Source organism: Talpa europaea (genome assembly GCF_964194135.1).
Source record: "Talpa europaea genome assembly, chromosome: 7".
NCBI classification, from domain to species: Eukaryota; Metazoa; Chordata; class Mammalia; order Eulipotyphla; family Talpidae; genus Talpa; species Talpa europaea.
Genome location: NC_140074.1, coordinates 101421523 through 101445016, shown reverse-complemented (window position 1 = coordinate 101445016; position 23494 = coordinate 101421523). Strand labels below are relative to the sequence as shown.

Genomic DNA, 23494 nt, shown 5'->3' with positions numbered 1-23494 from the left:
TTCAGATCAATATGAAATCAATTTATACCACTAAGAGATTAATTATAAAACATAAGAGATCTGCCAATTAAATGTTGTATTACATTTAAACCTGGACCAAAAATGAAAACAGAGTTCGTATCCTCTTTTTCTCAAGATTTGGAAAAAGAGTTGTCAAAACACACATGAACAATGAAAAGAAATCTTGTTAATAAGACACATTATCCCATCCACAGATATCTGTATACTGATCACCCTGATCTGGACGCAGGACAGGCCACGATCTCTCATAAAAGGACACAGGGTTCAGGTCTGTGCCTGCACAGAGTACTAGCAACGCAATTGTGAGAGGGTGTGGCAAGGAACATTTAGATCTCTGATGAGTTGGTGAGGGGTCATCTGGCTCCCCCAAAAGAAACATGGTTCATCAGGAAATATTCAAGGAAACAAAATGTTGCAGGATGGGGGAAAGCAAGGGCAAAGGCCAAGAGAAAAATCAGACACTAGAAAAATACTCTTTTAAGAAAAAAGGTTGAGAGAGATAAGAAACACAATCAAAACAAAAAATACATGAAGAGAAAATCACTAAAATATGGTAACTATATATCAAAGCTTATAATGTTATCTTTTAACAATTTAAAATATGATATAGGAAAATACAAAGTCTTTAAAAACTATATCTTGATGTTCATATATTGGGTTGGTATCTCATCATGGAAAATATAAATTAATATTAATTAGTACTTAGTAACAAAGGACTTAACAAGTAGGCAAAAAACTGGTGAAAATAAAAATTCAGGTACTGATTTCTAAACATAAAATAGTAGAAAAAACATAAAGGAATATTCAATTTCTTTATGTGAATTTTAAACATTAAAAGTGCTAACAGACAAAAAAAATATAACTAATATGCCTCAATTGGACTATCTTAAATTATACAACCTATAATTTATAATATAAAATCACAACATATCAGTTGAAAATGAATCATATGTACAGATAATTTAAACAAATGACTATTCCTTGGAAGGAAATCAATTGCAAATATAATTTTATAGATCAAGTATACATTAATGTGATACATTTGCTGTTAAAATAGAAATGAAGGGGCCTCCCTGGTGCACAGGGGGTTAAGCACAGAACTATGAAGCTATCCATAGCCTCTGTAGCGTGAGTTCGATTCCTGGCCAGGCAGGGAGCCGCCCACATGGCATAGCAGACCTCTCCTGTCTTGCCCACTGCTTCCCTCAGCAGTATATTTCATCAGTCTGCCTGTTCTGTTCCCTGATCTGTCTCTGGTGAATCCTCTCAACTCCTGCCCCTCTGACCTGTATTCCAGTACTTGTATGCATAAAAATAAATGAATCTTAAAATAAATAAATAAATAAATAAAATAGAAATGAATACTGCTCACCTTTTTCTGCAGTTAACAGTTCTGTATTAAAAAAAGAAAAATAGAAAAATAATTAAGACTAATCCACAAATATCAAAGTTTATCTAGAATTTCCAGAGAAATACTTTAGGTTCACATCTTTTAAAGTTATCACTTTTTATTTTATTATTTTTTATAATTTAGTTATTTTTATATCCCCCATACTATTGTACCCCCCTTATGTCGACCCCTCTCCCTCCTTTCCCCACCCCACCCCCATAGTGTATCTCTGGTTTATAGTTGTTTGTTGATTTTGATTTTTTCTTTCTTATAGTTATTCTTTTTCCTGGTCCCTTATTTAGGTTTTCAGCGAAATAAGCCAGAAAGAAAAAGAAAAATACTGGATGGTCTCACTCATAGAAGGAATCTAGAAAACCTAAAGTTATCACTTTTCAAAACATAGTTAAGTAGGTGAAAATGAGGGATGGGAAAGGGAGAAAAGAAAGCAGGCATTTTTTCATTAGTTCAACTGGGTGGCTTCTACAAGACCCAAAAGGATCTTGAAGCCCATTATCTGGCAAGCCATCACCTCACACTAAGTCTGCCCCTACAGGGCTGACAGCCCCTTCTGCTAATTGTGTGGAGCCACCACAGGATATTCCAGAATAGATTTCACCCAGGTTATTCAATGGGAACTGAGCACCAAGGGGCAGAGACAGGCTCAGTGAGTCTTAGTCAGAGGCCATGGTTAAATAGTCAGGAGTAATCTGAAACAGAAAGCCAGCCCTCACTGCCCACCCGTCCCCTCCCAAAAGAAAACCTGAGCATCCCAGAACAGAAACTTTTCCTTGGACACATTGAAGGGACATAATTTTATCATAATATCTATACCAAATGCAATCTTAGAAATTGATATTTAGCATCTGGTGTAGGATTCCAATAGTTGATAAGGTCAGGGTGAGTTAGAAAGAATCCTCCACACCTGAGGAGGTTTTGCAAATACAGAGGAGAAAGGAGGTCCTTCAAGGGCATTTTACACAGGCCTACCCTTCCCAATACCAGTGGAAGTGGAAGCATGCAAAATAAATAAAAAACAAAAGGAGCAAGACCAGCTGACATTATAGAGCTTTTGATGTGGAACCAGGCCCTGCTCTGCATTTAAGTGCTGCACCAGGTGCCTCTCCCAGATTCTCTCCCTGATTTTCCTGTGGTTTTACTGATGACTTTTTGTCCGGAGCCGCATGAGGCATGTGCTGTGTTGCGCATCCTCGCAAATGTCCGGAGCCGCATGGAGCATGTGCTGTGTTGCGCATGCTCGCAAGTTAGGTTTCGATTCCTGTTTCACCTTCGGAGAAACCACTGCGTTTCCGGAAAATCACGTGGGACTGGGAGGTACGAGGGGAGGAGCGAGGGGGGATAAGAAGGGAGCCACCGGAGAGACTGGAGAGACTGCGTAGAGGATAGGGAGAGAGACTGCGCAGAGGAGAAGGAGAGAGACTGCGCAGAGGAGAAGGAGAGAGACTGCGTAGAGGATGAGGCGAGGACACCTTGAGAAGGTGACTGTGGAAAGGATACTGTGTAGAGACTTTGAGAGAGGATACTGAGAAACGTACTGAGAGAGGAGCATAGAGAAGGCCAGGGAAGGTAGTAGGACAGGGAAAGGAAAAAACATGTAAAAGTAGGAAAAGGAAAAAGGAAAAATAAAGAAGCAAACGCTAGCGTCAATTTGTCAAGCCCCTCATTTCAATCCTCAGCCCTTCTCTTTTCGTGCCTCCGAATCCCGCGGGTCGGAACAACTTTTACTTGCTATTTTGCCCAGTTTCTCATCTTTATAGAACTCAAAGTAGGTTTACACACTTGAAGGGATTATGAGATAACAACCCAGTGAAACTCAGGGAGGTTTGCACAAACTGACCAGGACAAAAGAGGAAGTTATCAGCATCCTACCTCCTAAGATTATATTTATTTTCTTATCTCTACTTAAACATTTTCTCTCTTTTAAATCTCTTCTTCAAAATCACCTCACCTTATCTTGTGATCAATTACTTAAACTAAGGAAAGTTATGAGTGACTTACCATATTTTTCATTGAGGTCATCTTTAAAAACAAATACACAAATAAATTAGAGGTCAAATTTTAAAATTCTGACAGTTCATTGCTCAGTGAAGATCATACAGCCCGTGACAGATGTGAGGTAGAAATTACCTACTTGATGTGTAAGAGCCAAGATTTGTGTGGCTAGATGACAAATAGAAATTACACCCACAGATTCTTGACATATTTTTGAGAGCCCACACTGTCATTCAGAAAGGTCTGAGGCATAACCCTCAAACTGTCTGAAAAATGATCTCTCCGACATTATTTATTACATGTTTGGCAATTATAGGAGGCAGAATAAAAGAGAATGATACATCAGTATTTCTCTCCAAATCATATTTCCATGTTAGGAGAGAGCTTGATTTTAATGTTTCATTCCCTCATTCACCCAGCAAGAATGTTCATTCGTGGAAGCTGTCGCCCAAGATTGCGTCTTAACGTCCAATGTCTCCTGCTGGCCCCAGAGAACTGCATATATGATAGAGCCTAGCACCTACTCTTCAGTCACTGCTATAGGGTGCTGCTTGTAGTCTCCACTCTAATTTCCTAGATATGTGTTATCCCTTCAGCTCTTAGTGTCCCATCACCAGGCTAACTCTGCTAGAGGATCTCCAGGGGAGCAGCAGGAAGAGAGCTCCATGTGTTCACAATGCAGTTTAAGACTTTTGAATGTTGTTTTTCATAGTTTCCTCCCTGGCTCTGAAGCTTCTGCATCACCTGGAACTTTGTTAGAAATGCTAATACTTAGGTGTAGCCCAGAAGACTGGATCAGAAATTTGGGGCTGTGGTTCAGCAATCTGTATCAACAGGTGCTCATGCGATTCTTGCTGCATGCTCAAGTTTGAGAACCTCTGGTCTCCTGGGTCCTGAGAAATAACTAATGGGTACAATAACACCATGTTTCTGCCCTGCATCACTGAAACTGACAAGACACAGCTGCTCCTCAGGGACGTGCTGGGACAGTGCATTATGTGTAGCACATAGAAGAGCTCACTGGGTATTCCTTAAGTTTTCACCCTAGTCTCCTTTCAAAATCGATTAAGGTTAGTTCTTGACAACTTCCAACCACACAAAGTCCCTGCATTATTTGTCTGCTGCATTCATGTTTGTCAAGCACAACTTGAATCTTTGGACTTTATTCTTTAAATGAAAGAGAGATTTTCTCTGAGTTAAACTAAACCTACTTACCATGCTCCTTCTTCAATGAACCTTAAAAAAAGGGGGAAAAAACAGACAAATGAATTGATCAGTAGGACTCACCTAGGATCTGGTTGAGCTGCTTTTCAGCTCATAAGATGCTCTATTGATTCTGTTTGAAAGGTCAGGGTTCCAAATGATGGCCTTGGTTTGTTTGAGGAGTCATTCATTGTGTATCCACTCATATTTATCTTCCCAGTATAGCAGACAACAGATTATAGGAGTAAAAGTAAAGCTAAAAATGGTAGTTTTTTATTTTTTTATTTCTATATTTCTTTTGTGTTTTTTATTTTTTTTATATTTCTTACATCATTTTTCATTTTTGCACAATATATGCATTTTCATCTTGGTTATAGTCCCCATACAATTCCCACCACCCTTGTTTTGATCCTTCCCCCACCCCACCCCACCCCAACCCTGTAGTGTGTCCCTGGATTATAGTTGCTTGTTCATTTTGATTTTTACTTTATTATAATTAGTCTTTTCCTGGTCCCTTATTTAGGTTTTCTAAATTCCTGCTATGAGTTTTTAAACCAATAAACTTGAGTTATATATTTCTACAGTCAAAGCAATCATCATGGATAAATCACTTTTTTGTTGTTATATGTATCCATTTTAACTATTATTAAGTGTATAATTCACTGTCATTAATTTCATTCACATTGTTGTGCAAATATACCACTATTTCTTGAACTTTTCATCACCTGCAAATAGGAACTTAACTATTAAGTAACATTTCTCCACCGACCCCATGCTTCAACTTCTCATAACTTCAGATCAACTTTGTCTCTTAATTTAACTATTATACATATTACTATGCAATCTAGAAGAGATGGATAAATTCCTAGACAATTAAACAAAACTAGATAAAGAAGAAATTGAACACCTAACAGACCAATTACAAGCAGCAAAATTGAAACAGTAATCAAAACAATCCCCCCCAAAAAAGCCCAGGACCAGATGGCTTCACAAATGAATTTTACCATACAGTCAGAAATGAACTAATGCCTATCCCACACAAACCCAAAAAAAAATGAGAAAAGAAGGAGTACTATCAAATACATTTTATGAAGCCAACATTACACTGATTCAAAATCAAAAAAGTACAGTCCAAAAAAGGAAATTACAGGCCAATCTCTCTAATGAACACTAATGCAAAAATCCTCAATAAAATCCTACCCAACAGAATTCAACAATTCATCAAAAAGATAATTCACTATGACCAAGTAGGATTTATTCCAGGAGCACAAGGATGGTTCAACATCTGAAAATCAATTATTGTAATCCACCACAAGAGGAAATCATAGGAGATCAAAGGATTAGTAAAGGAGCTCAAGAATGCTGGGAAAAGCAGTGAAAGCAGAATAGATGAAATGGAAGAATTAATAAGTACTCTCAAAGACACAGAAATAAAAAGAACCAAAACAGAAAAGGAAAGTGAACCATGAAGGAAAAAGAATGAAGAAAGACTTCAGGAACTATCTGATTCCATGAGGAAAGGAAATATAAGGGTTATAGGAATCCCAGAAGAAGAGGAGAGAGACATAGGAACAGAGAAAATATTCAAGGAAATAATTGAAGAGAACTTCCCAAACAAGAAGGAGCTGAAAATAGACATACAAGAAGCAACACCAAACTTCCATGATGAAAGGAAAAATACAGCAAGACACATAATAGTAGAGCTCCCAAGAATCGAAGACAAGGAAAAAATAATGAAGCTGACAAGAGGGAAGAAACAGATAATTTACAAAGGAAAATCAATCAGGCTGACATCAGACTTCTCTGAAGAAACACTACAGGCAAGGAGAGAGTGGAGGGAAATAGTCAAAAACTCCAAGACAACAAATGCCAACCAAGAATACTCTATGCTGCAAAGCATTCCTCCCTCTATAAAGAAAGAATAAGGACCTTTCCAGACAAACAGAAACTCCAAAATTTCATTACAACTAAACCCCCACTCCAAAAAATATTATAAGGAGTCCTAAAGCCAGAACCAACAGAGGGATGAATAAGAAAGAAACAAGACCCAAAAAAATTATTAAAAATAAATAAAATCAGAGAAAAGACAAACAAAATGGCAAATACATACTCTAACATATGAATATTAACTCTAAATGTAAACATACTAAACTCTTCAATAAAAAGACACAGAGTTGCAGTCTGGATTAAGAAACAAAACCCAACCTTTTGCTGTCTCCAGGAAACACATTTAATTACAAAAGATAAAAATAGACTGAAAGTAAAAGGATGGAAAAAAATCCTACAAGCAAATGGACCAAAAAAGAAGGCAGGAACAGATATACTTATATCAGATAAAAGATTTCAAACTCAAAAAGGTAAAAAAAGACCCCGACAGTCACTACATTATGATCAAGGGGACAATACTTCAAGAAGAAATAACACTCAGTAACATATACTCACCAAATGAAGGAGCACCAAAATTTATCAGACAACTATTATCATCTCTGAAAATGAACATCAGAGAAAACACGTATGTAGTAGTAGACTTCAACACAACACTATCAACAATGGATAGATCAATGAGACAAAAAATAAGTAAAGACACTAAAGCTCTAAATAACGATCTAGAGCTCATGGGCTTAACAGACATCTGTGGAACACTAAACGCAAAAAAAAAATCTGAGTACACATTTTTCTCAAGTGCACATGGATCATTTTCCCGGACCAATCACATACTGGGACACAACACAAACATCAACAGATACACCAAGATTGAAATCATACCAAACATCTTTGCTGACCATGAAGGCATCAAACTAGAAATAAACCATAAAAAGAAGGCAAGGAACTCTCCTACATCATGGAGATTGAAACCCACACTACAAGAAGACCACTGCACCAATGAGGAGATCAAAGAAGAAATTTTAAAATACTTTGAATTGAATGACAAAGAGGACACCAATTTCCTAAATGTATGGGATGCAGCAAAAGCAGTAATAAGAGGAAAATATACAGCAATATACAGCAAGAAACAAGAAAGAACTCAAAGAAACAACCTAATCTCGAAGCTCAAAGATCTAGAAAAAGAACAACAAAAAAACCCCAAAACCAGTAGAAGAAAAGAAATAATAAAAACCAAAGCAGAAATAAATGAAATTGAAACTAAAAAAAACAATCCAAAATATCAATGAAATCAAGAGCTGGTTCTTCGAAAAAATCAATAAAATAGACAAACCCCTAGCCAGGCTCACAAAGGAAAAAAGGGAGAAAGCACAAATAAACAGGATCATCAATGAAAGAGGAGAAATCACAACGGACACAGCAGAAATCAAAAGAATAATAAGTAACTACTATGAACAGTTATATGGAAACAAGTTCAACAATCTAGAGGAGATGGACAAATTCCTACAACTCTAAAATCACCCAAAGCTAGATAAAGAAGAAATAGAACACCTAAACAGACCAATTACAAGCAGCGAAATTGAAATGATAATCAAAAACCTCCCTCCCCAAAAACAAAAGCCCAGGACCTGATGGATTTACAAATGAATTATACCAAACATTCAGAGACAAATTAGTGCCTATCCTTTACAAACTCTTCCAAAAAATTGAGAAGGAAGGGACAATACCAAACACGTTCTATGAAGCCAATATTACACTAATACCAAAACCGAACAAGGACAACACAAAAAAGGAAAACTACCGGCCAATCTCCCTAATGAACACTGATGCAAAAATCCTCAATAAAATTTAGCTATCAGAATCCAACAATGTATCCATAAGATAATTCACCACGACTAAGTAGGATTCATGCCAGGGACACAAGGATGGTTCAACATCCGAAAATCAATCAACGTTATCCAACACATCAAAAAAAGAAATATAAAAACCATATGATAATATCAGTAGATGCTGAGAAAGCTTTTGACAAAGTGCAACACCCATTCATGATAAAAGCCCTTGAAATTCTTGGGATACAAGGAACATACCTCAACATGATAAAGGCCATCTATGACAAGCCATCAGCCAGTATCATTCTCAATGGCGAAAAGCTGAAAGCAATTCCATTAAGATCTGGAACAAGACAAGGATGTCCACTCTCACCACTGCTTTTCAATATGATACTGGAAGTCCTAGCCAGAGCAATAAGACAAGAGAAAGACATACAAGGAATCCAAATAGGAAAAGAAGAAGTCAAACTATCACTATATAAAAAGAGAACCCCAAAAACTCCACAGAAACACTAATTCAACTCATCAATCAGTTCAGTAAAGTGGCAGGATACAAAATCAACACGCAAAAGTCAGTAGCCTTCCTATACACAAACAATAAATCTGAAGAAGAAGAAATAAAAAAAAACCATCCCTTTTATTATTGAAACACAAAAAAATCAAACATTTGGGAATAAATCTAACAAAAGAGGTAAAGGACCTATACAAAGAAAACTGAAAACACTGTTAAAAGAAATAGAAGAATAGACAAAGAAATGGAAAGACATCCCCTCTCATGGATTGGAAGAATAAACATTATTAAAATGGCCATCCTACCAAAAGCAATATAAAGATTCAATGCTATTCCAATCAAAATTTCAATGTCATTCTTCAAAGAAATAGAACAATTATTGATGAAATTCATATGGATTCACCAAAAAACCCAAATAGCCAAAGCTCTCCTGAAAAAAAAGAAGGGAATGGAGGCATCACACGCCCAGACTTCAAACTATACTACAAAGCCATAATCATCAAAACTGCATGCTATTGGAACAAGAACAGACACACAGACCAATGGAATCAAATAGAAAATGCAGAAATAAACCCACAGATTTATGGTCAACTAATCTTTTACAAAGGCGCAACGAATATGCAATGGAGCAAAGAAAGTTTTTTCAATAAATGGTGCTGGGAAAACTGCGTCGCTACATGCAAAAGAATGAAGCTTGACCACTACCTCACACCATACACAAAAATCAACTCAAAATGGATTAAAGAACTAGACATAAGACCTGAAACCATAAAATACATAGAAGGAAATATAGGCGAAACACTATGTGATATGCACATCAAAGACATCTTTACAGACACATCACCCAAAGCAGTGATAGTGAAGGCAAAGATAAACAGCTGGAATTACATCAAATTAAAGAGCTTCTGCACAGCAAAAGAGACAATAACAAAAACAAAGAGAAACCCCACCAACTGGGAGAACATTTTTGCACACAACACAAATGATAAAGGACTGATCACAAAAATCTGCAAAGAGCTGATGAGACTCAACAAAAACAAAGAAAATAATCCAGTCAAAAAATGGGCAGAAGAGCTAAAAAGAAACTTCTCTGAAGAGGAAATGCAAATGGCCAACAGGCATATGAAAAAATGTTCAACATCACTCGTAATCAGGGAAATGCCAATCAAAACTAACATGAGATATCATCTTACACCAGTGAGAATGGCACATATTAAAAAAACTAGCAACAACAAATGTTGGCGAGGGTGTGGAGAAAAATGAACCCTCCTGCACTGTTGGTGGGAGTGCCAACTGGTCCAACCACTATGGAGAGCTGTGCGGAGATATCTTGACCTACTAAACATAGAGCTTCCATATGATCCAGCAATTCCACTCCTAGATATTTACCCAAAGGACACAGAAACATCAATTCCAAAGAAAACCTGCACCCCTATGTTTATAGCAGCACTGTTTACAATAGCTAAGTTTTGGAAACAACCCAAATGCCCAAAAATAGATGGCTGGATCAAGAAGATATGGTACACATACACCATGGAATATTACTCAGCATTCAAAAAAGATAAACACATGCAATTTGCAGCATCATGGATGGCACTGGAAGGGATCATGCTCAGCGAAATAAGCCAGAAAGAAAATGAAAAATACCAGATGGTCTCACTCATAGCAGGAATCTAGAAAACTTAAATAAGGGACCAGGAAAAAGAATAACTATAAGAAAGTGAAAATCAAAGCAACAAAAATCTATGAACCAGTGACACTTTTTGGGGGGTGGAGGGTGGGGGAGGGGAGGGATTGGGGTCAAAATAAGGGGGTTGAAACTGTATGGGGATTATAAAAATAAAATTTAATTTAAAAATATAAATAAATAAATAAATAAATAAATAAATAAATAAATAAATAAATAAATAAATTTTGTATCCTATGAGATAGAGGGAAAAAAAATCAAAGCAGAAATAAATGAAATTGAAACTATACAAACAATCCAAAAGATCGATGAAACCTAAAGTTGGTTCTTTGAAAAAATAAATCAGCATTCAAAAAAGATAAACACATGCAATTTGCAGCAACATGGATGGCACTGGAAGGAATCATGCTCACAAAGTAAGCCAGAAAGAAAAAGAAAAATACCGGATGGTCTCACTCATAGCAGGAATCTAGAAAACTTAAATAAGGGACCAGGAAAATGAATAACTATAAGAACGTGAAAATCAAAATCAACATAAGCTATGAACCAGAGACACTTTTTGGGGGGTGGGGGGTGGGAGGGGAGGGATTGGGGTCAGAATGGGGGGGTTGCAATTGTATGGGGAATATAAAAATAGAATTTATTATTTAAAAAAAATAGACAAACCCCTAGCCAATCTCAGAAAGTAAAAATGGTAGAAAGCACAAATAAAAAGGATCATAAATGAAAGAGGAGAACGCACAACAGACACAGCAGAAATCAAAAGAATAACCAGAAACTACTATGAACAGTTATATGCAAACAAGCTCAACAATCTAGAAGAGAGGGACAAATACCTACAACTCTACAATCACCCAAAACTAGATAAAGAAATAAAACACCTAAACAGACTAATTACAAGCAGTGAAATTGAAATGGTAATCAAAAATCTCCCCCAAAACAAAAGCCCAGGACCAGATGGATTTACAAATGAATTCTACCAAACATTCAGAAATGAATTAGTGCCTATCCTTCACAAACTCTTTCAAAATTTGAGAAGGAAGGGATAATACCAAACATGTTCTATGAAGCCAACATTACACTAATACCAAAACCGAACAAGGACAACACACAAAAAAGAAAACTACAGGAATCTCTCTAATGAACATGGATGCAAAAATCCTCAATAAAATTTTAGCTATCAGAATCTAACAATGTATCCATAAGTTAATTCACCATGACCAAATAGGATTTATTTATTCCAGGGACACAAGAATGGTTCAACATCCAAAAATCAATCAATGTAATCCAACACATCAACAAAATTTAAATTTAAAACCATCTGATATTATCAGTAGATGCTGAGAGAGCTTTAGTCAAAGCACAACATCCATTTATGATAAAGGCCCTTGAAATTCTTGGGATACAAAGAACATACCACAACATCATAAAGGCCATATATGACAAGCCCATGGCCAATATCACTCTCAATGGTGAAAAGCTGAAAGCATTCCCATTAAGATCTGGAACAAGACAAGGATGTCCACTCTCACCACTTCTTTTCAATGTAATACTGGAATTCCTAGCCAGAGCAATAAGACAAGAGAAAGACATACAAGGAATCCAAATAGGAAGGAAGAAGTCAAACTATCACTATTCACAGATGAGATGACAATATATAGAGAGAACACCAAAAACTCCACAGAAAAACTAATTCAACTAATCAACCAGTTTAGTAAAGTGGCAGGATACAAAATCAACACACAAAAATAATTAGCCTTCCTATACACAAACAATAAATCTGAAGAAGAAGAAATCAAAAAAACCATCCCTTTTATTATTGAAACAAAAAAAAAATCAAATACTTGGGAATAAATCTAACAAAAGAGGTAAAGGACCTATACAAAGAAAACTATAAAACACTGTTAAAAGAAATAGAAGAAGACACAAAGAAATGGAAAGACATCCCCTGCTCATGGATTGGAAGAATTAACACTATCAAAATGGCCATCCTACCAAAAGCAATATACAGATTCAATGCTATTCCAATCAAAATTTCAATGTCATTCTTCAAAGAAATAGAACAATTATTGATGAAATTCATATGGAATCACCAAGAACCCTGAATAGCCAAAGCTCTTCTGAAAAAAAAGGAGGAAATGGAGGCATTGCACACCCAGATTTCAAACTATACTTCAAAGTCATAATCATCAAAACTGCATGGTATTGGAACAAGAACAGACACATGGACCAATGGAACCAAATAGAAAATCCAGAAATAAACTCACAGATTTATGGTCAACTAATCTTTGACAAAGGAGCAAAGAATATGCATTGGAGCAAAGAAAAATTGTTCAATAAATGGTGCTGGGAAAACTGGGTCGCTACATGCGAAAGAATGAAGCTTGATTATTACCTCACACCATACACAAAAACCAACTCAAAATGGATTAAAGAACTAGACATAAGACCTGAAACCATAAAATATATAAAAGGAAATATAGGCAAAACACTACATGACATGCACCTCAAAAACATCTTTACAGACACATCACCCAAAGCAGTGATAGTGAAGGCAAAGATAAAGCTGGGACTACTTCAAATTAAAGAGCTTCTGCACAGCAAAAAAGACAGTAACCAAAACAAAGAGACACCCCACCGACTGGGAGAACATTTTTATGCACAACACTAATGATAAAGGACTGATCATAAAAATCTACAAAGATCTTATGAGACTCAACAAAAGCAAAATAAATAATCCAGTTTAAAAAATGGGCAGAAGAGCTAAAAAGAAACTTCTCCAAAGAGGAAATGCAAATGGTCAGCAGGCATATGAAAAAATGTTCAACATCACTTGTAATCAGGAAAATGCAAATCCAAACTACAATGAGATACCATCTTACACCTGTGAGAGTGGCACATACTAAAAAAACTTGCTACAACAAATGTTGGCCAGGATGTGGAGAAAAGGAAACTCTCCTGCACTGCTGGTGTAGAGCAAAATGGTCCAACCACTATGGAAAGCTGAGTGGAAATTCCTCAACCTACTAAAGATAGAGCTTCCATATGATCCAGCAATTCCACTCCTAGGTATTTACCCAAAGGACACAGAAACAGTAATTCAAAAGGGCACCTGCACCCCTGTGTTTATAGCAGCACTTTTTACAATAGCTAAGCTATTGTAAACAACCCAAATGCCCAAAAATAGATGACTGGATCAAGAAGATGTGGTATATATACACAATGGAATACTACTCAGCAATCAAAAAAAGATAAACTCATGCAATTTGTAGCAACATGGATGGAGGTGGAAGGGATCATGCTCAGCAAAATAAGCCAGAAAGAAAATGAAAAATACTGGATGGTCTCACTCATAGCAGGAATTTAGAAAACCTAAATAAGGAACTAGGAAAAATACTAATTATAATAAAGAAAAAATCAAAATCAACAAGCAACTATAAACCAGAGACACACTAAGGTGGGTGGGGGAGAAGAAGAGGGATCAAAATAAGGGGGCTGGGAATTGTATAGGGAATATAACCAAAAAGAAAATGTATACATTGTGCAAAAATGAAAAAGATGTAAGAGTTATATGAAATAAAATATAAAAATATAAAAAAAGAGCACCTGTATGTTCACTGCAGCACTTTTCACAATAGACTAGCACTGGAAACAACCTAAGTGCCCATGCACAGATGAATGAATGAAAATATTGTGATATTTATACACAATGGAATACTACTCAAGAGTAAAAATAGTTGAAAACCTGCCACTCACTATATGGATGGATCTAGAGATTATTATGGCTATACTCAGTGAAATAAGACAGATGAAGAATAGTAAACATTGCATGATTTCACTCATATGTGGTACAAAAAGAAATAAAACAATTGAATGAAATATATAAATATAGTGGTTACCAGAAGGGAAAGGGAGAAAGGGATGTAGTGGGGGGAGGGAGGATCTGGCAAAAGATGATGAAGGAGAGAATTAGACTTTTAGTGGTGAATATAATGTGGTACATACTGAGTTGATATATAATGCTGCACACATGAAACTTATTTAATGTTGTCAAGTAATGTTGCCTCAATAAAAAAATTAAATAAAAAATACATCCTAAAACAAAACAAAACAAAAAGATACCTGTACCTCTATGTTTATTACAGCACTATTTACAATAGGTAAGATAAGGAAACAACCCAAGTACCCAAAAATAGATGACTGGATCAAGAAGATGTGGTACATATACACAATGGAACACTATTCAGGAATCAAAATAGATAAACTCACGCCATTCGCAGCAACATGAATGGAGCTAGAAGGAATTATGCTCGGTGAAAAAAAACAGAAAGAATAAGAAACTATCAGATGGTTTCACTATAGGAGGAATGTAGGGGGATCAAATAAGGGATTAGAAAAAAATTATTATAATAAATTAAAAAACAAAATTAATAGTCAACTATTAATCAACAGACACTGCAGGGGAGGGGGAGGGAGAGGAATCAAAACAGGGGAGAGAAGAACACAGGAACTATGGTGACTTGACGGTGCACAGATGAATTGGTGGTGGGAATTTTAAGGAACTACACATGAAATGAGAAAGCGTTCATTGTACAAAAAGGAAAAATGATGTGTGTGTAATTATATATTACATATAATATATAATTTTTAATTATATATTTTAATTATATATTTTTATATATATTTTTATATATATAAAATATAATTATATTTTTAATTATATATAATTAAAAAATGAGTAGATCTGAATAAACATTTCCCTGAAGAAAACATACTGATAGCAAATAGATACATAAAAAATTTTTCATCGTCTTTTATTGTTAGGGAAATGCAAATAAAAACAAGAATGAGATATCAACTCAAGGCAGTGAGAATGACTACTACCCACAAGACAAGAAGAAACAGTGCTAAAGAGGACTTGGAGAGAAGAGAAATCTTGTACTCTGTGGGTGGGAATGTAAATTGGTAAAGCCATTGTAGAAAGCAAGATGAGACCCCTCAAAAAACTTAAAAATAGAAATTCCATATAATGCAGTTATCCCACTTCTGGGTTTTTACCTGAAAAATATTAATTCGAAGAGATATAAGCATCCCCATGTTTATTGCAGCATTATTTATTGTAGCCAAGAGCTGTAAACAACCCAAGTGCTTATTGTCAGATGATTGGATAAAAGAAAATGTGGTATATATGCAAAATGGTACACTATTCTGATAGCTTAAAAAAAGATAAAATCCTGCCATTTGCAACAACACGGACAAAATGAAGGGTGTTGCTTCGTGAAATAAGTCAAAAGGAAGAAGACAAATACCACATTTAACTCATGTGAGTTATCCAGAGAAATAATCAGATGAGCTAATAAAACAAAAATAAAATTTAGACTATAAGATCATCTTAGTGGTTACCAGAGGGATGGGGGAAAGAGCGTAGGTAAATCAGTTAAAAGGGGTCAATTGTATGGTGAAGGATACAACTGGTTTTAGGTGGTAAATTTAATTTAGCACATATGATGATCTGTAATGATGCATAATTGAAACAAATATAATGTTATAATGTAATGCTTTTTCAATAAAAAGATACTAAACAAAGAAAATAAAAGTGAGACAATGTAGCCAAGGGTGTGATAGCCTGGTCTGCTTAGAGAATTGTAACTGAAATAGGGGACAGAGAAACAAACTCTCCAAGGAAGCATTTTCTGCTAACACTTAGGCAGAAGGCAGATATAGGCAGGTGATGGCCTGGGTAAATTCTGACTTGTCACTGTCTTTTTACTTATGCTCACACACACAACAAATGTTCTGAATACAAATCCAGCCTGCTCTGCACTGCCCCTCCAAAAATCAGAGAACTCCTGACTTAACATAACAGAAAAGGACACACATTTTAATACTAAACTAAAATTGCAGTTAACAAGAAATTTCACAGAGCATTTGAACATCTCTGGGTGGATAAACAAATGATTCTAGTTTCTGAACCTACAAATGTAAGTGTCAAGTCACAAATACACCATGTATATGTGTCCTTTTCTTGATGCGATAGCTATCCTTGACCTGACAACCTCTATTATCTGACAAACATGCAGAGCCAGGAGTGTGCAGCTAGAATTAATTTCTCTTTTCAGTATTTTTCTTCTTAATTTTAAATGCTAAAGATTCCCTACTAGCTATTTTGACTTTCTTGTAGCTATATTATCAGATTTTTTCCACAAATGGTGCTAATACCCCTCACCCCACCCCCACTACACCCCCACTTATCTTTTCCCCATTTACCTTTGGCTTTTCTAGCTCGCACAGCATATACAGCACCAATGGTTGCAGCAACAACTAGGAGAGGAAGGAGCACAGCAAACAGCACCATCCAGGGATAGGACCAGGGCAACAAGGTGTCTGAAAAACAGAGATATCACACTTAAGATCCACTTGACATCAGGTGGCTTGGCTGGTGGCAATGAATCCCAAGATATTTTCTCCTGGGAGGCATCATTAGGAAGGGAAGAAATTCTACACTTCACTCACCCTTCCCTACAACTCAAAGGATCTCAGGATCCTAAAAAGTTTCCTGTGTCCTTTCTTCTTCATAATGTGTGGACACCCAGAAAGGATTATTATATAATTTATAAAGGATTTTATATAAATTATGTCAATAATAATAAAATAATGCCTAAGATACTGATGTACCCTCAATCAAGATTTAACAAATATTTACAGTTTAATATATTTATGACACTTAATTTTCTATTATAACTTGAATTTATTTATTTTTGCTTTTCTCAACCCTATTATTTTCCTTCTTAAATCTTTCAACTCCTTTCTTCAACATAAAATTCTAAGTGGGAGACTTGGTTAATTTTCCCAACTTTAACATTGCTTTTCTAAGTTTATTTTAAAAATCTCCTCCTCTGACATTTGTGTTTGCCAATTCCAGTTTCAAAGTTTTTCCTTTTAATTATCTTAAACCTGTGTGACCTTTCAAACTAAAGCATAATGAGCATTTTACTTGTTCACAAATGCCATACATTTTTTAAATTTATATATGGTGCAAAAATATATTATTACTTAGTATTTTACTGAGTAATGGGAATATAAAAGAAGCAAGCTCTAGTCTCCCCAGAGTCCATACTCCACCTGGGGAGACAGTGAAACATATAATGAAAATAATGTGAGAGTGAAGACGGCACTGAACAGAATGGCTTAAAGGTGGCTTCCTAGAAAGGAGGAGAATGTTAGGTCTTGAAGGACCAGTAGGAAATTCCTAGTTACAGTAAAATAGAACAGAATGCTAACAGCCTATGTGGATATTGCATGGTTGAGGATGTAACCAGCTTGATGTGAGGTAGGAGAGGCAGGAGAGAGAAGGGAAGGGAGCAATGACAAATGAGGCTGGAAAGGAAAAACAGGCCAAGAAATGGTCCTGCTGAAAGGCAAAGGTATTTCAAATAAGGAAATTTGCTTTTAAGAGAAATTGCAGATCACTTGGGAAAAGTTTCTTTGAGCGTTAACTAGGTAGCCATTGAGAGTAGATGGGGTATATCAGCTCTTTTCTGTCTGTGACATGAATTATCATATTGCTATGAGTTTATCATTATAACGATCTTAACAAGGAAGACTTATTATCCCTATTTAATAGCTGGGAACTGGATACAGGAAGGTCACAAAATTGGTAGGTGCAATTTCCAGGATTTGGCAGATGGGATAAAAACACCAAATTTTTTTTTCAAGTTTGTGTCTGTTTATTTTATTATTGCTTATTTCACAAAGAATGTTTTTGTTTTTTTAATTTATTTATATATTTTTACATTATTGTTCATTTGTACAAGTTTGTTTTCTCCTCTCAGGTGTAATCCCCATAAAATTACAACCACCAAAACACCCATGAACCATCACCACAGTCTCTTGTGCTCTTCCCTCCCCTGTTTTGATTCCTTTCACTCCTTCCCTGCTGAATGTCTCTGATTTATAGTTTGCCTGCTAGTATTGTCTTTTTTTCATGATCCCTTGTTTGGTTCCCCTATATTACTCCTATGAGTGAAACCATCTGATATTTTTTTTTCCTGCTGACTTATTTACTGAGCATAATTCCTTCTAGCAAATATGACTGGATCAAGATGTGTTATGCATACACAATGGAATACTGTTCAGCAATCAAAAAAGATAAACTCATGCTATTTGCAGCAAAACACCAAATTGTTAAAAGTGTCTTTCCATAGATAACAGGATTAGAAATTTAGAAAAAACTGACAGATTCAAAATATTTCATTACCCTTTTAAAGCTTCTGTACATCCATGCATTCATTTTTAAAATAAAACAATTGTATTTCTCTGTCACAAAGAACTACAAAACAAGGCAAGATGAATGTTTACTAGCTATTCACAGAAGAGTAACAATGGATGAACTAGAACATCCTTCTAGGTCCTTCATCATGGGTCTGTGAGAGTCAGACCTTCCTGATCAGCAGTGATATCTCAGGACACTGACTCTGGAGGGAACTGACCTGCCACAGAAATGTGCACTTCCTTCTCCTCGCTGAGGACTGGGTTCTTTATGAGACAGGACACATCTTTTGAACTTTCATCAACTGTTATAGATGTTTTCACCTCAAATAGTCCATTTCCTTCCAGTGCAATTGTCTCAGAGTCTGGTGTCAAACGCTGTCCTTGTTGGTCCCTCCATTGCACCTCAGGCTTTGGAAACCACCCCGTGGATGTGCAGGTCAGCTTAACTTCCTTAGTGTTACCAGGCTCAATGTGAATATGAGGAGCAGCACCTGAACCTGGAAAAATGAAAGAGAGACATACATACATACATACATACATATATATATATATATATAGAGAGAGAGAGAGAGAGTATAAAAATGCTGACCACAGGGCTTCCCCGGTGGTGCAGCGGTTGAGCGCTGGGTTGTGAAGCTGCCCGCAGCCTCTGTGGCGCCAGTTTGATCCCCCGCTGCTCCCTGGCCACCGGAGGAGGGTCCCACATGGCGCACAGACCTCTCCTGCCGCCCACTGCTCCCCTCAGCAGTGTATTTTGTCAGTCTGCCTGTTCTGCTCCCCGCTCTGGCTCTGGTGAATTCTCTCACCCTCCTGCGCTTCTGACTGTACCCAGTGCATGTATAAACAAACAAACAAACAAACAAATAAATAAATAAATAAATAAAAATACATGCCTCTTTAAAAAAAAAATGCTGACCACAAAGAAAGTTTGGGAGGAGAAAATTAAATCAGTTATCTCAAATTTTAATAAGTACCCAAATACCAACTATATCCATACCAATTGTTTTCTTTGTCCTCCCTTTCCTTTGAAACACTACTAATCATTTTATGAGATGATTATTGAAGTTGGTAGCAAGACACTATCAACCCATTTGAAGCCTGTAAAATTAAGGGGGCACCTGATATAGTGACCCCTTAAAATATATGTTTAAATCTAATGTTTAATATCTGCAAACATGAACCTTTTTGGAAATACCCTCTCTGTGGTTTAGAAATGGATAAAATGGAGTCACATTAATGTGGGCACTAATAAAAAAATGACAAATATTTTATGTAAACAAGGGGAAATTTGGACATGAAGACATGCCATAATGACCTGGATGGCACAGTGGTGGCTCCCAGTGCTGGTACAAAGGTGAAGACTGAGACTGAAATGATAACATCACAAGTGAAGGAACGCCTGGGGCTAACAGAAGCCTGAAGAGGCAAGGAAGAATTCTCTAGACATCAAGTCACCCAGTTTGTGGTATTTACTTACTGGAACCCCAGGAAACTAGTACAGCCTCCTATTAAACTGATGAAGGAAATTATATAAACCACCTGATGTGCCTGAATGCCCAGACCCTGGAGAAACACCATGAGATGACTAGTGAATGGTGCTCTAAGTCCATAATGACCTGGAGGCACAGCGGTGGCAACCAGTGCTGGTGCTGAGACACTGTATTTTCAGAAGATAATAGCTTTTACAAGTAGAGTTAATCATTTAAGAATACAAAGGAAAGATGGTTTCATTCATCTCTTGGGGATTTTCATTTGAAAGGGTGTCCCATTATATCTGAGACTTTGGCTATCTCTTGGGGAAATTGAAGGAAAATATGACCATAGGTAGATATTTTCTAAAGACATAATATATTTAACATGAATTTGTAGAAACATGATAAATATTTAATTAAGGTATCAGATTTTCTGGGGCTAGAATAGCAAAGTTATTTTTTGGGTTTTGGGTGGGGAGATATTTATTCATTTATTTTTCCACTCACCCTGCGCCAAACCCCAAGTGCCCAAATCCCATCAGCCTCTGTCTATCACTCCTCCTTGACCCCTGTGCCTTCTGATAACCATTACTTTCTTTCACAGAATTCAACATTTATTCTTACCATTCTTTGTGTGAAAGTTGTTCTTTGAATCACACAATTTTGTTTTTCTTATTAAATGTATGGGCTAAGGGTAAGCAAATCCTCTGGAAAGTTTGCTATTATAACCACTCTATTCCAGCACCAACTGTAGAATAAGAAGGTGAATAGAAGCAGCCAGTAGGGCTGTGGGGATATGCATAATTTAAGAGGCTAGAAAAAAGTATTCTAAGTGTTTTCTTTTTTTTTAATTTATAAATTTTATTTTTATATTCCCCATACAATTGCAACCCCCTTATTTTGACCCCAACCCCTCTTTTCTCCACCCCCCATCCCCCGTAGAGAGTCTCTGGTTCATAGTTGTTTGTTGATTTTGATTTTTACTTTCTTATAGTTATTCTTTTTCCTGGTCCCTTATTTAAGTTTTCTAGATTCCTGCTATGAGTGAGACCATCCAGTATTTTTCTTTTTCTTTCTGGCTTATTTCGCTGAGCATGATCCCTTCCAGCACCATTCATGTTGCTGCAAATTGCATGTGTTTATCTTTTTTGAATGCTGAGTAATATTCCATGGTGTATATGTACCACATCTTCTTGATCCAGTCATCTATTTTTGGGCATTTGGGTTGTTTCCAAAGCTTAGCTATTGTAAACTGTGCTGCTACAAACATAGGGGTGCAGGTGTTCTTTGGAATTGATGTTTCTGTGTCCTTTGGGTAAATACCTAGGAGTGGAATTGCTGGATCATATGGAAGCTCTATGTTTAGTAGGTCAAGATATCTCCACACATCTCTCCATAGTGGTTGGACCAGTTTGCACTCCCACCAGCAGTGCAGGAGAGTTCATTTTTCTCCACAACCTTGCCAGCATTTGTTGTTGCTAGTTTTTTTAATATGTGCCATTCTCACTGGTGTAAGATGATATCTCATGTTAGTTTTGATTGGCATTTCCCTGATTACAAGGGATGTTGAACATTTTTTCATATGCCTGTTGGCCATTTGCATTTCCTCTTCAGAGAAGTTTCTTTTTAGCTCTTCTGCCCATTTTTTGACTGGATTATTTTCTTTGTTGTTGTTGAGTCTCATCAGCTCTTTGTAGATTTTTGTGATCAGTCCTTTATCATTAGTGTTGTGTGCAAAAATGTTCTCCCAGTCGGTGGGGTTTCTCTTTGTTTTTGTTATTGTCTCTTTTGCTGTGCAGAAGCTCTTTAATCTGATGTAGTCCCAGCTGTTTCTAAGTGTTTTCTAACTCACTATCTAATTTGGTTTATGATGTCAGGTATCAAAAATGAGACAAAATTACCAGGACCAGAGAAATCAGGTTACCTTGATTCTTCACTCTTATGCGTTTCTAGCTGGCTTGAGATCTGGATGGTCCTTGATACAATGCAGGCTGACTCACTATTAATGGGTCTGTTATCAGTTTTGAGAGTTTATATTTTTACTCTCTCATGATCATTGCAGAGAGAGAATAGCTTTCACCAATGTGATCAGATTGTTTGATTATGTGATTTGATATTTATTGTTTTCATATTTGGGTTAAGTTTGACTAACCACCTTCATTTTAGCTGTTTGTGGTTTCCCTAACTCTTGTTAACTGATGATTGCTTTCTTATAGCTTACTAGTAATAAGCTATAAGCAAATTAGATGGTATAGTTCAGTGTTGAGTTGTGACTTTAAGCAGAATTTAACTCAAATTTCACTGAAATTCAGGATTCTTCAGAAATTTCATTGCCCACAACCCACTGGATATGTAAACAACACAATGAAAGAGCTGTTTGCATTTAAGGTGTGAAAGAACTCTTCTCTGGAAGAGAGTAGAAAAAGGGAGTAATCTGGGTTTTCCTATAGAGATTGCATCTCCAGCAGGAAGTGATTACTGACCCTGGGCCAGACTTCACTTTTTTCCCTTTTTTGTTTTTAAAGATTTATTTATTTCTGCATACAAAAGTTGAGATGTAGATAAGAGGTACAGGGGGTGAGAGGAGTTACCAGAGACAAGAGTGGGGAGCAGAACAGGCGGATCTACTGAAATACACTGCTGAGGGGGGCATCGGGCAAGACAGGAGAGGTCTGCTATGCCATGTGGGTCAGCTTCCTGGCTGGGGATCGAACATGTGCTCAGTGGGTACTGATAGTGACATCGTGCTGAAACTTAACTCATTGTGCCACCAGGGAGGCCCCGCCAGAATTCACTCTTTTAAGTTGAGGGGTAGATCAAAGAAATGTGTGTTAAGAAAGCATACAATCAAAAAGATCACAGGAAAACATCCTCATAGAGAGGATAAGGGGCTCTATCTGAGAACCTAGCATTTGCCCTCAAACTGGCAAAAATAAGAACTCTTAATGCTACATGGCGCCACACACTACACTAGGTGTGGGTGATGGGCACAAGTGGATCCAGCCCATGAAGAACAACCCAAGGTCATGGAAGCATTCACATGAAAAAGGTAAGAATATAGGGCTTATTTCCCTGATTTATATGGCTAAGTAAAAGATATAAAAATGTAATGGTCCCCACTATAATCAATAAACATGACTAAAATGGCAGCCTTCCTGGAAAACATGCAAAGTATAAGTCCCTGAATTTAGGGAGCACAAAAGACTTACTCTTAGT

The 23494-nt window shown here is 36.6% G+C and overlaps 1 protein-coding gene across 1 annotated transcript in view; it reads right to left on the bottom strand.

Annotated features, from left to right (window-relative positions):
* Positions 1–23494, bottom strand: part of LOC311173842 (butyrophilin subfamily 1 member A1-like) — a gene marked incomplete at both ends in the record, with an annotated part of 52153 nt that overhangs the window by 14002 nt on the left and 14657 nt on the right. Inside the window, 3 exons of the mRNA XM_084237932.1 lie at positions 4637–4657; positions 16803–16919; positions 19025–19303. Of these exons, the coding sequence (XP_084094058.1) occupies positions 4637–4657; positions 16803–16919; positions 19025–19303 (417 nt within the window). The remainder of the gene's footprint in view (positions 1–4636; positions 4658–16802; positions 16920–19024; positions 19304–23494) is intronic.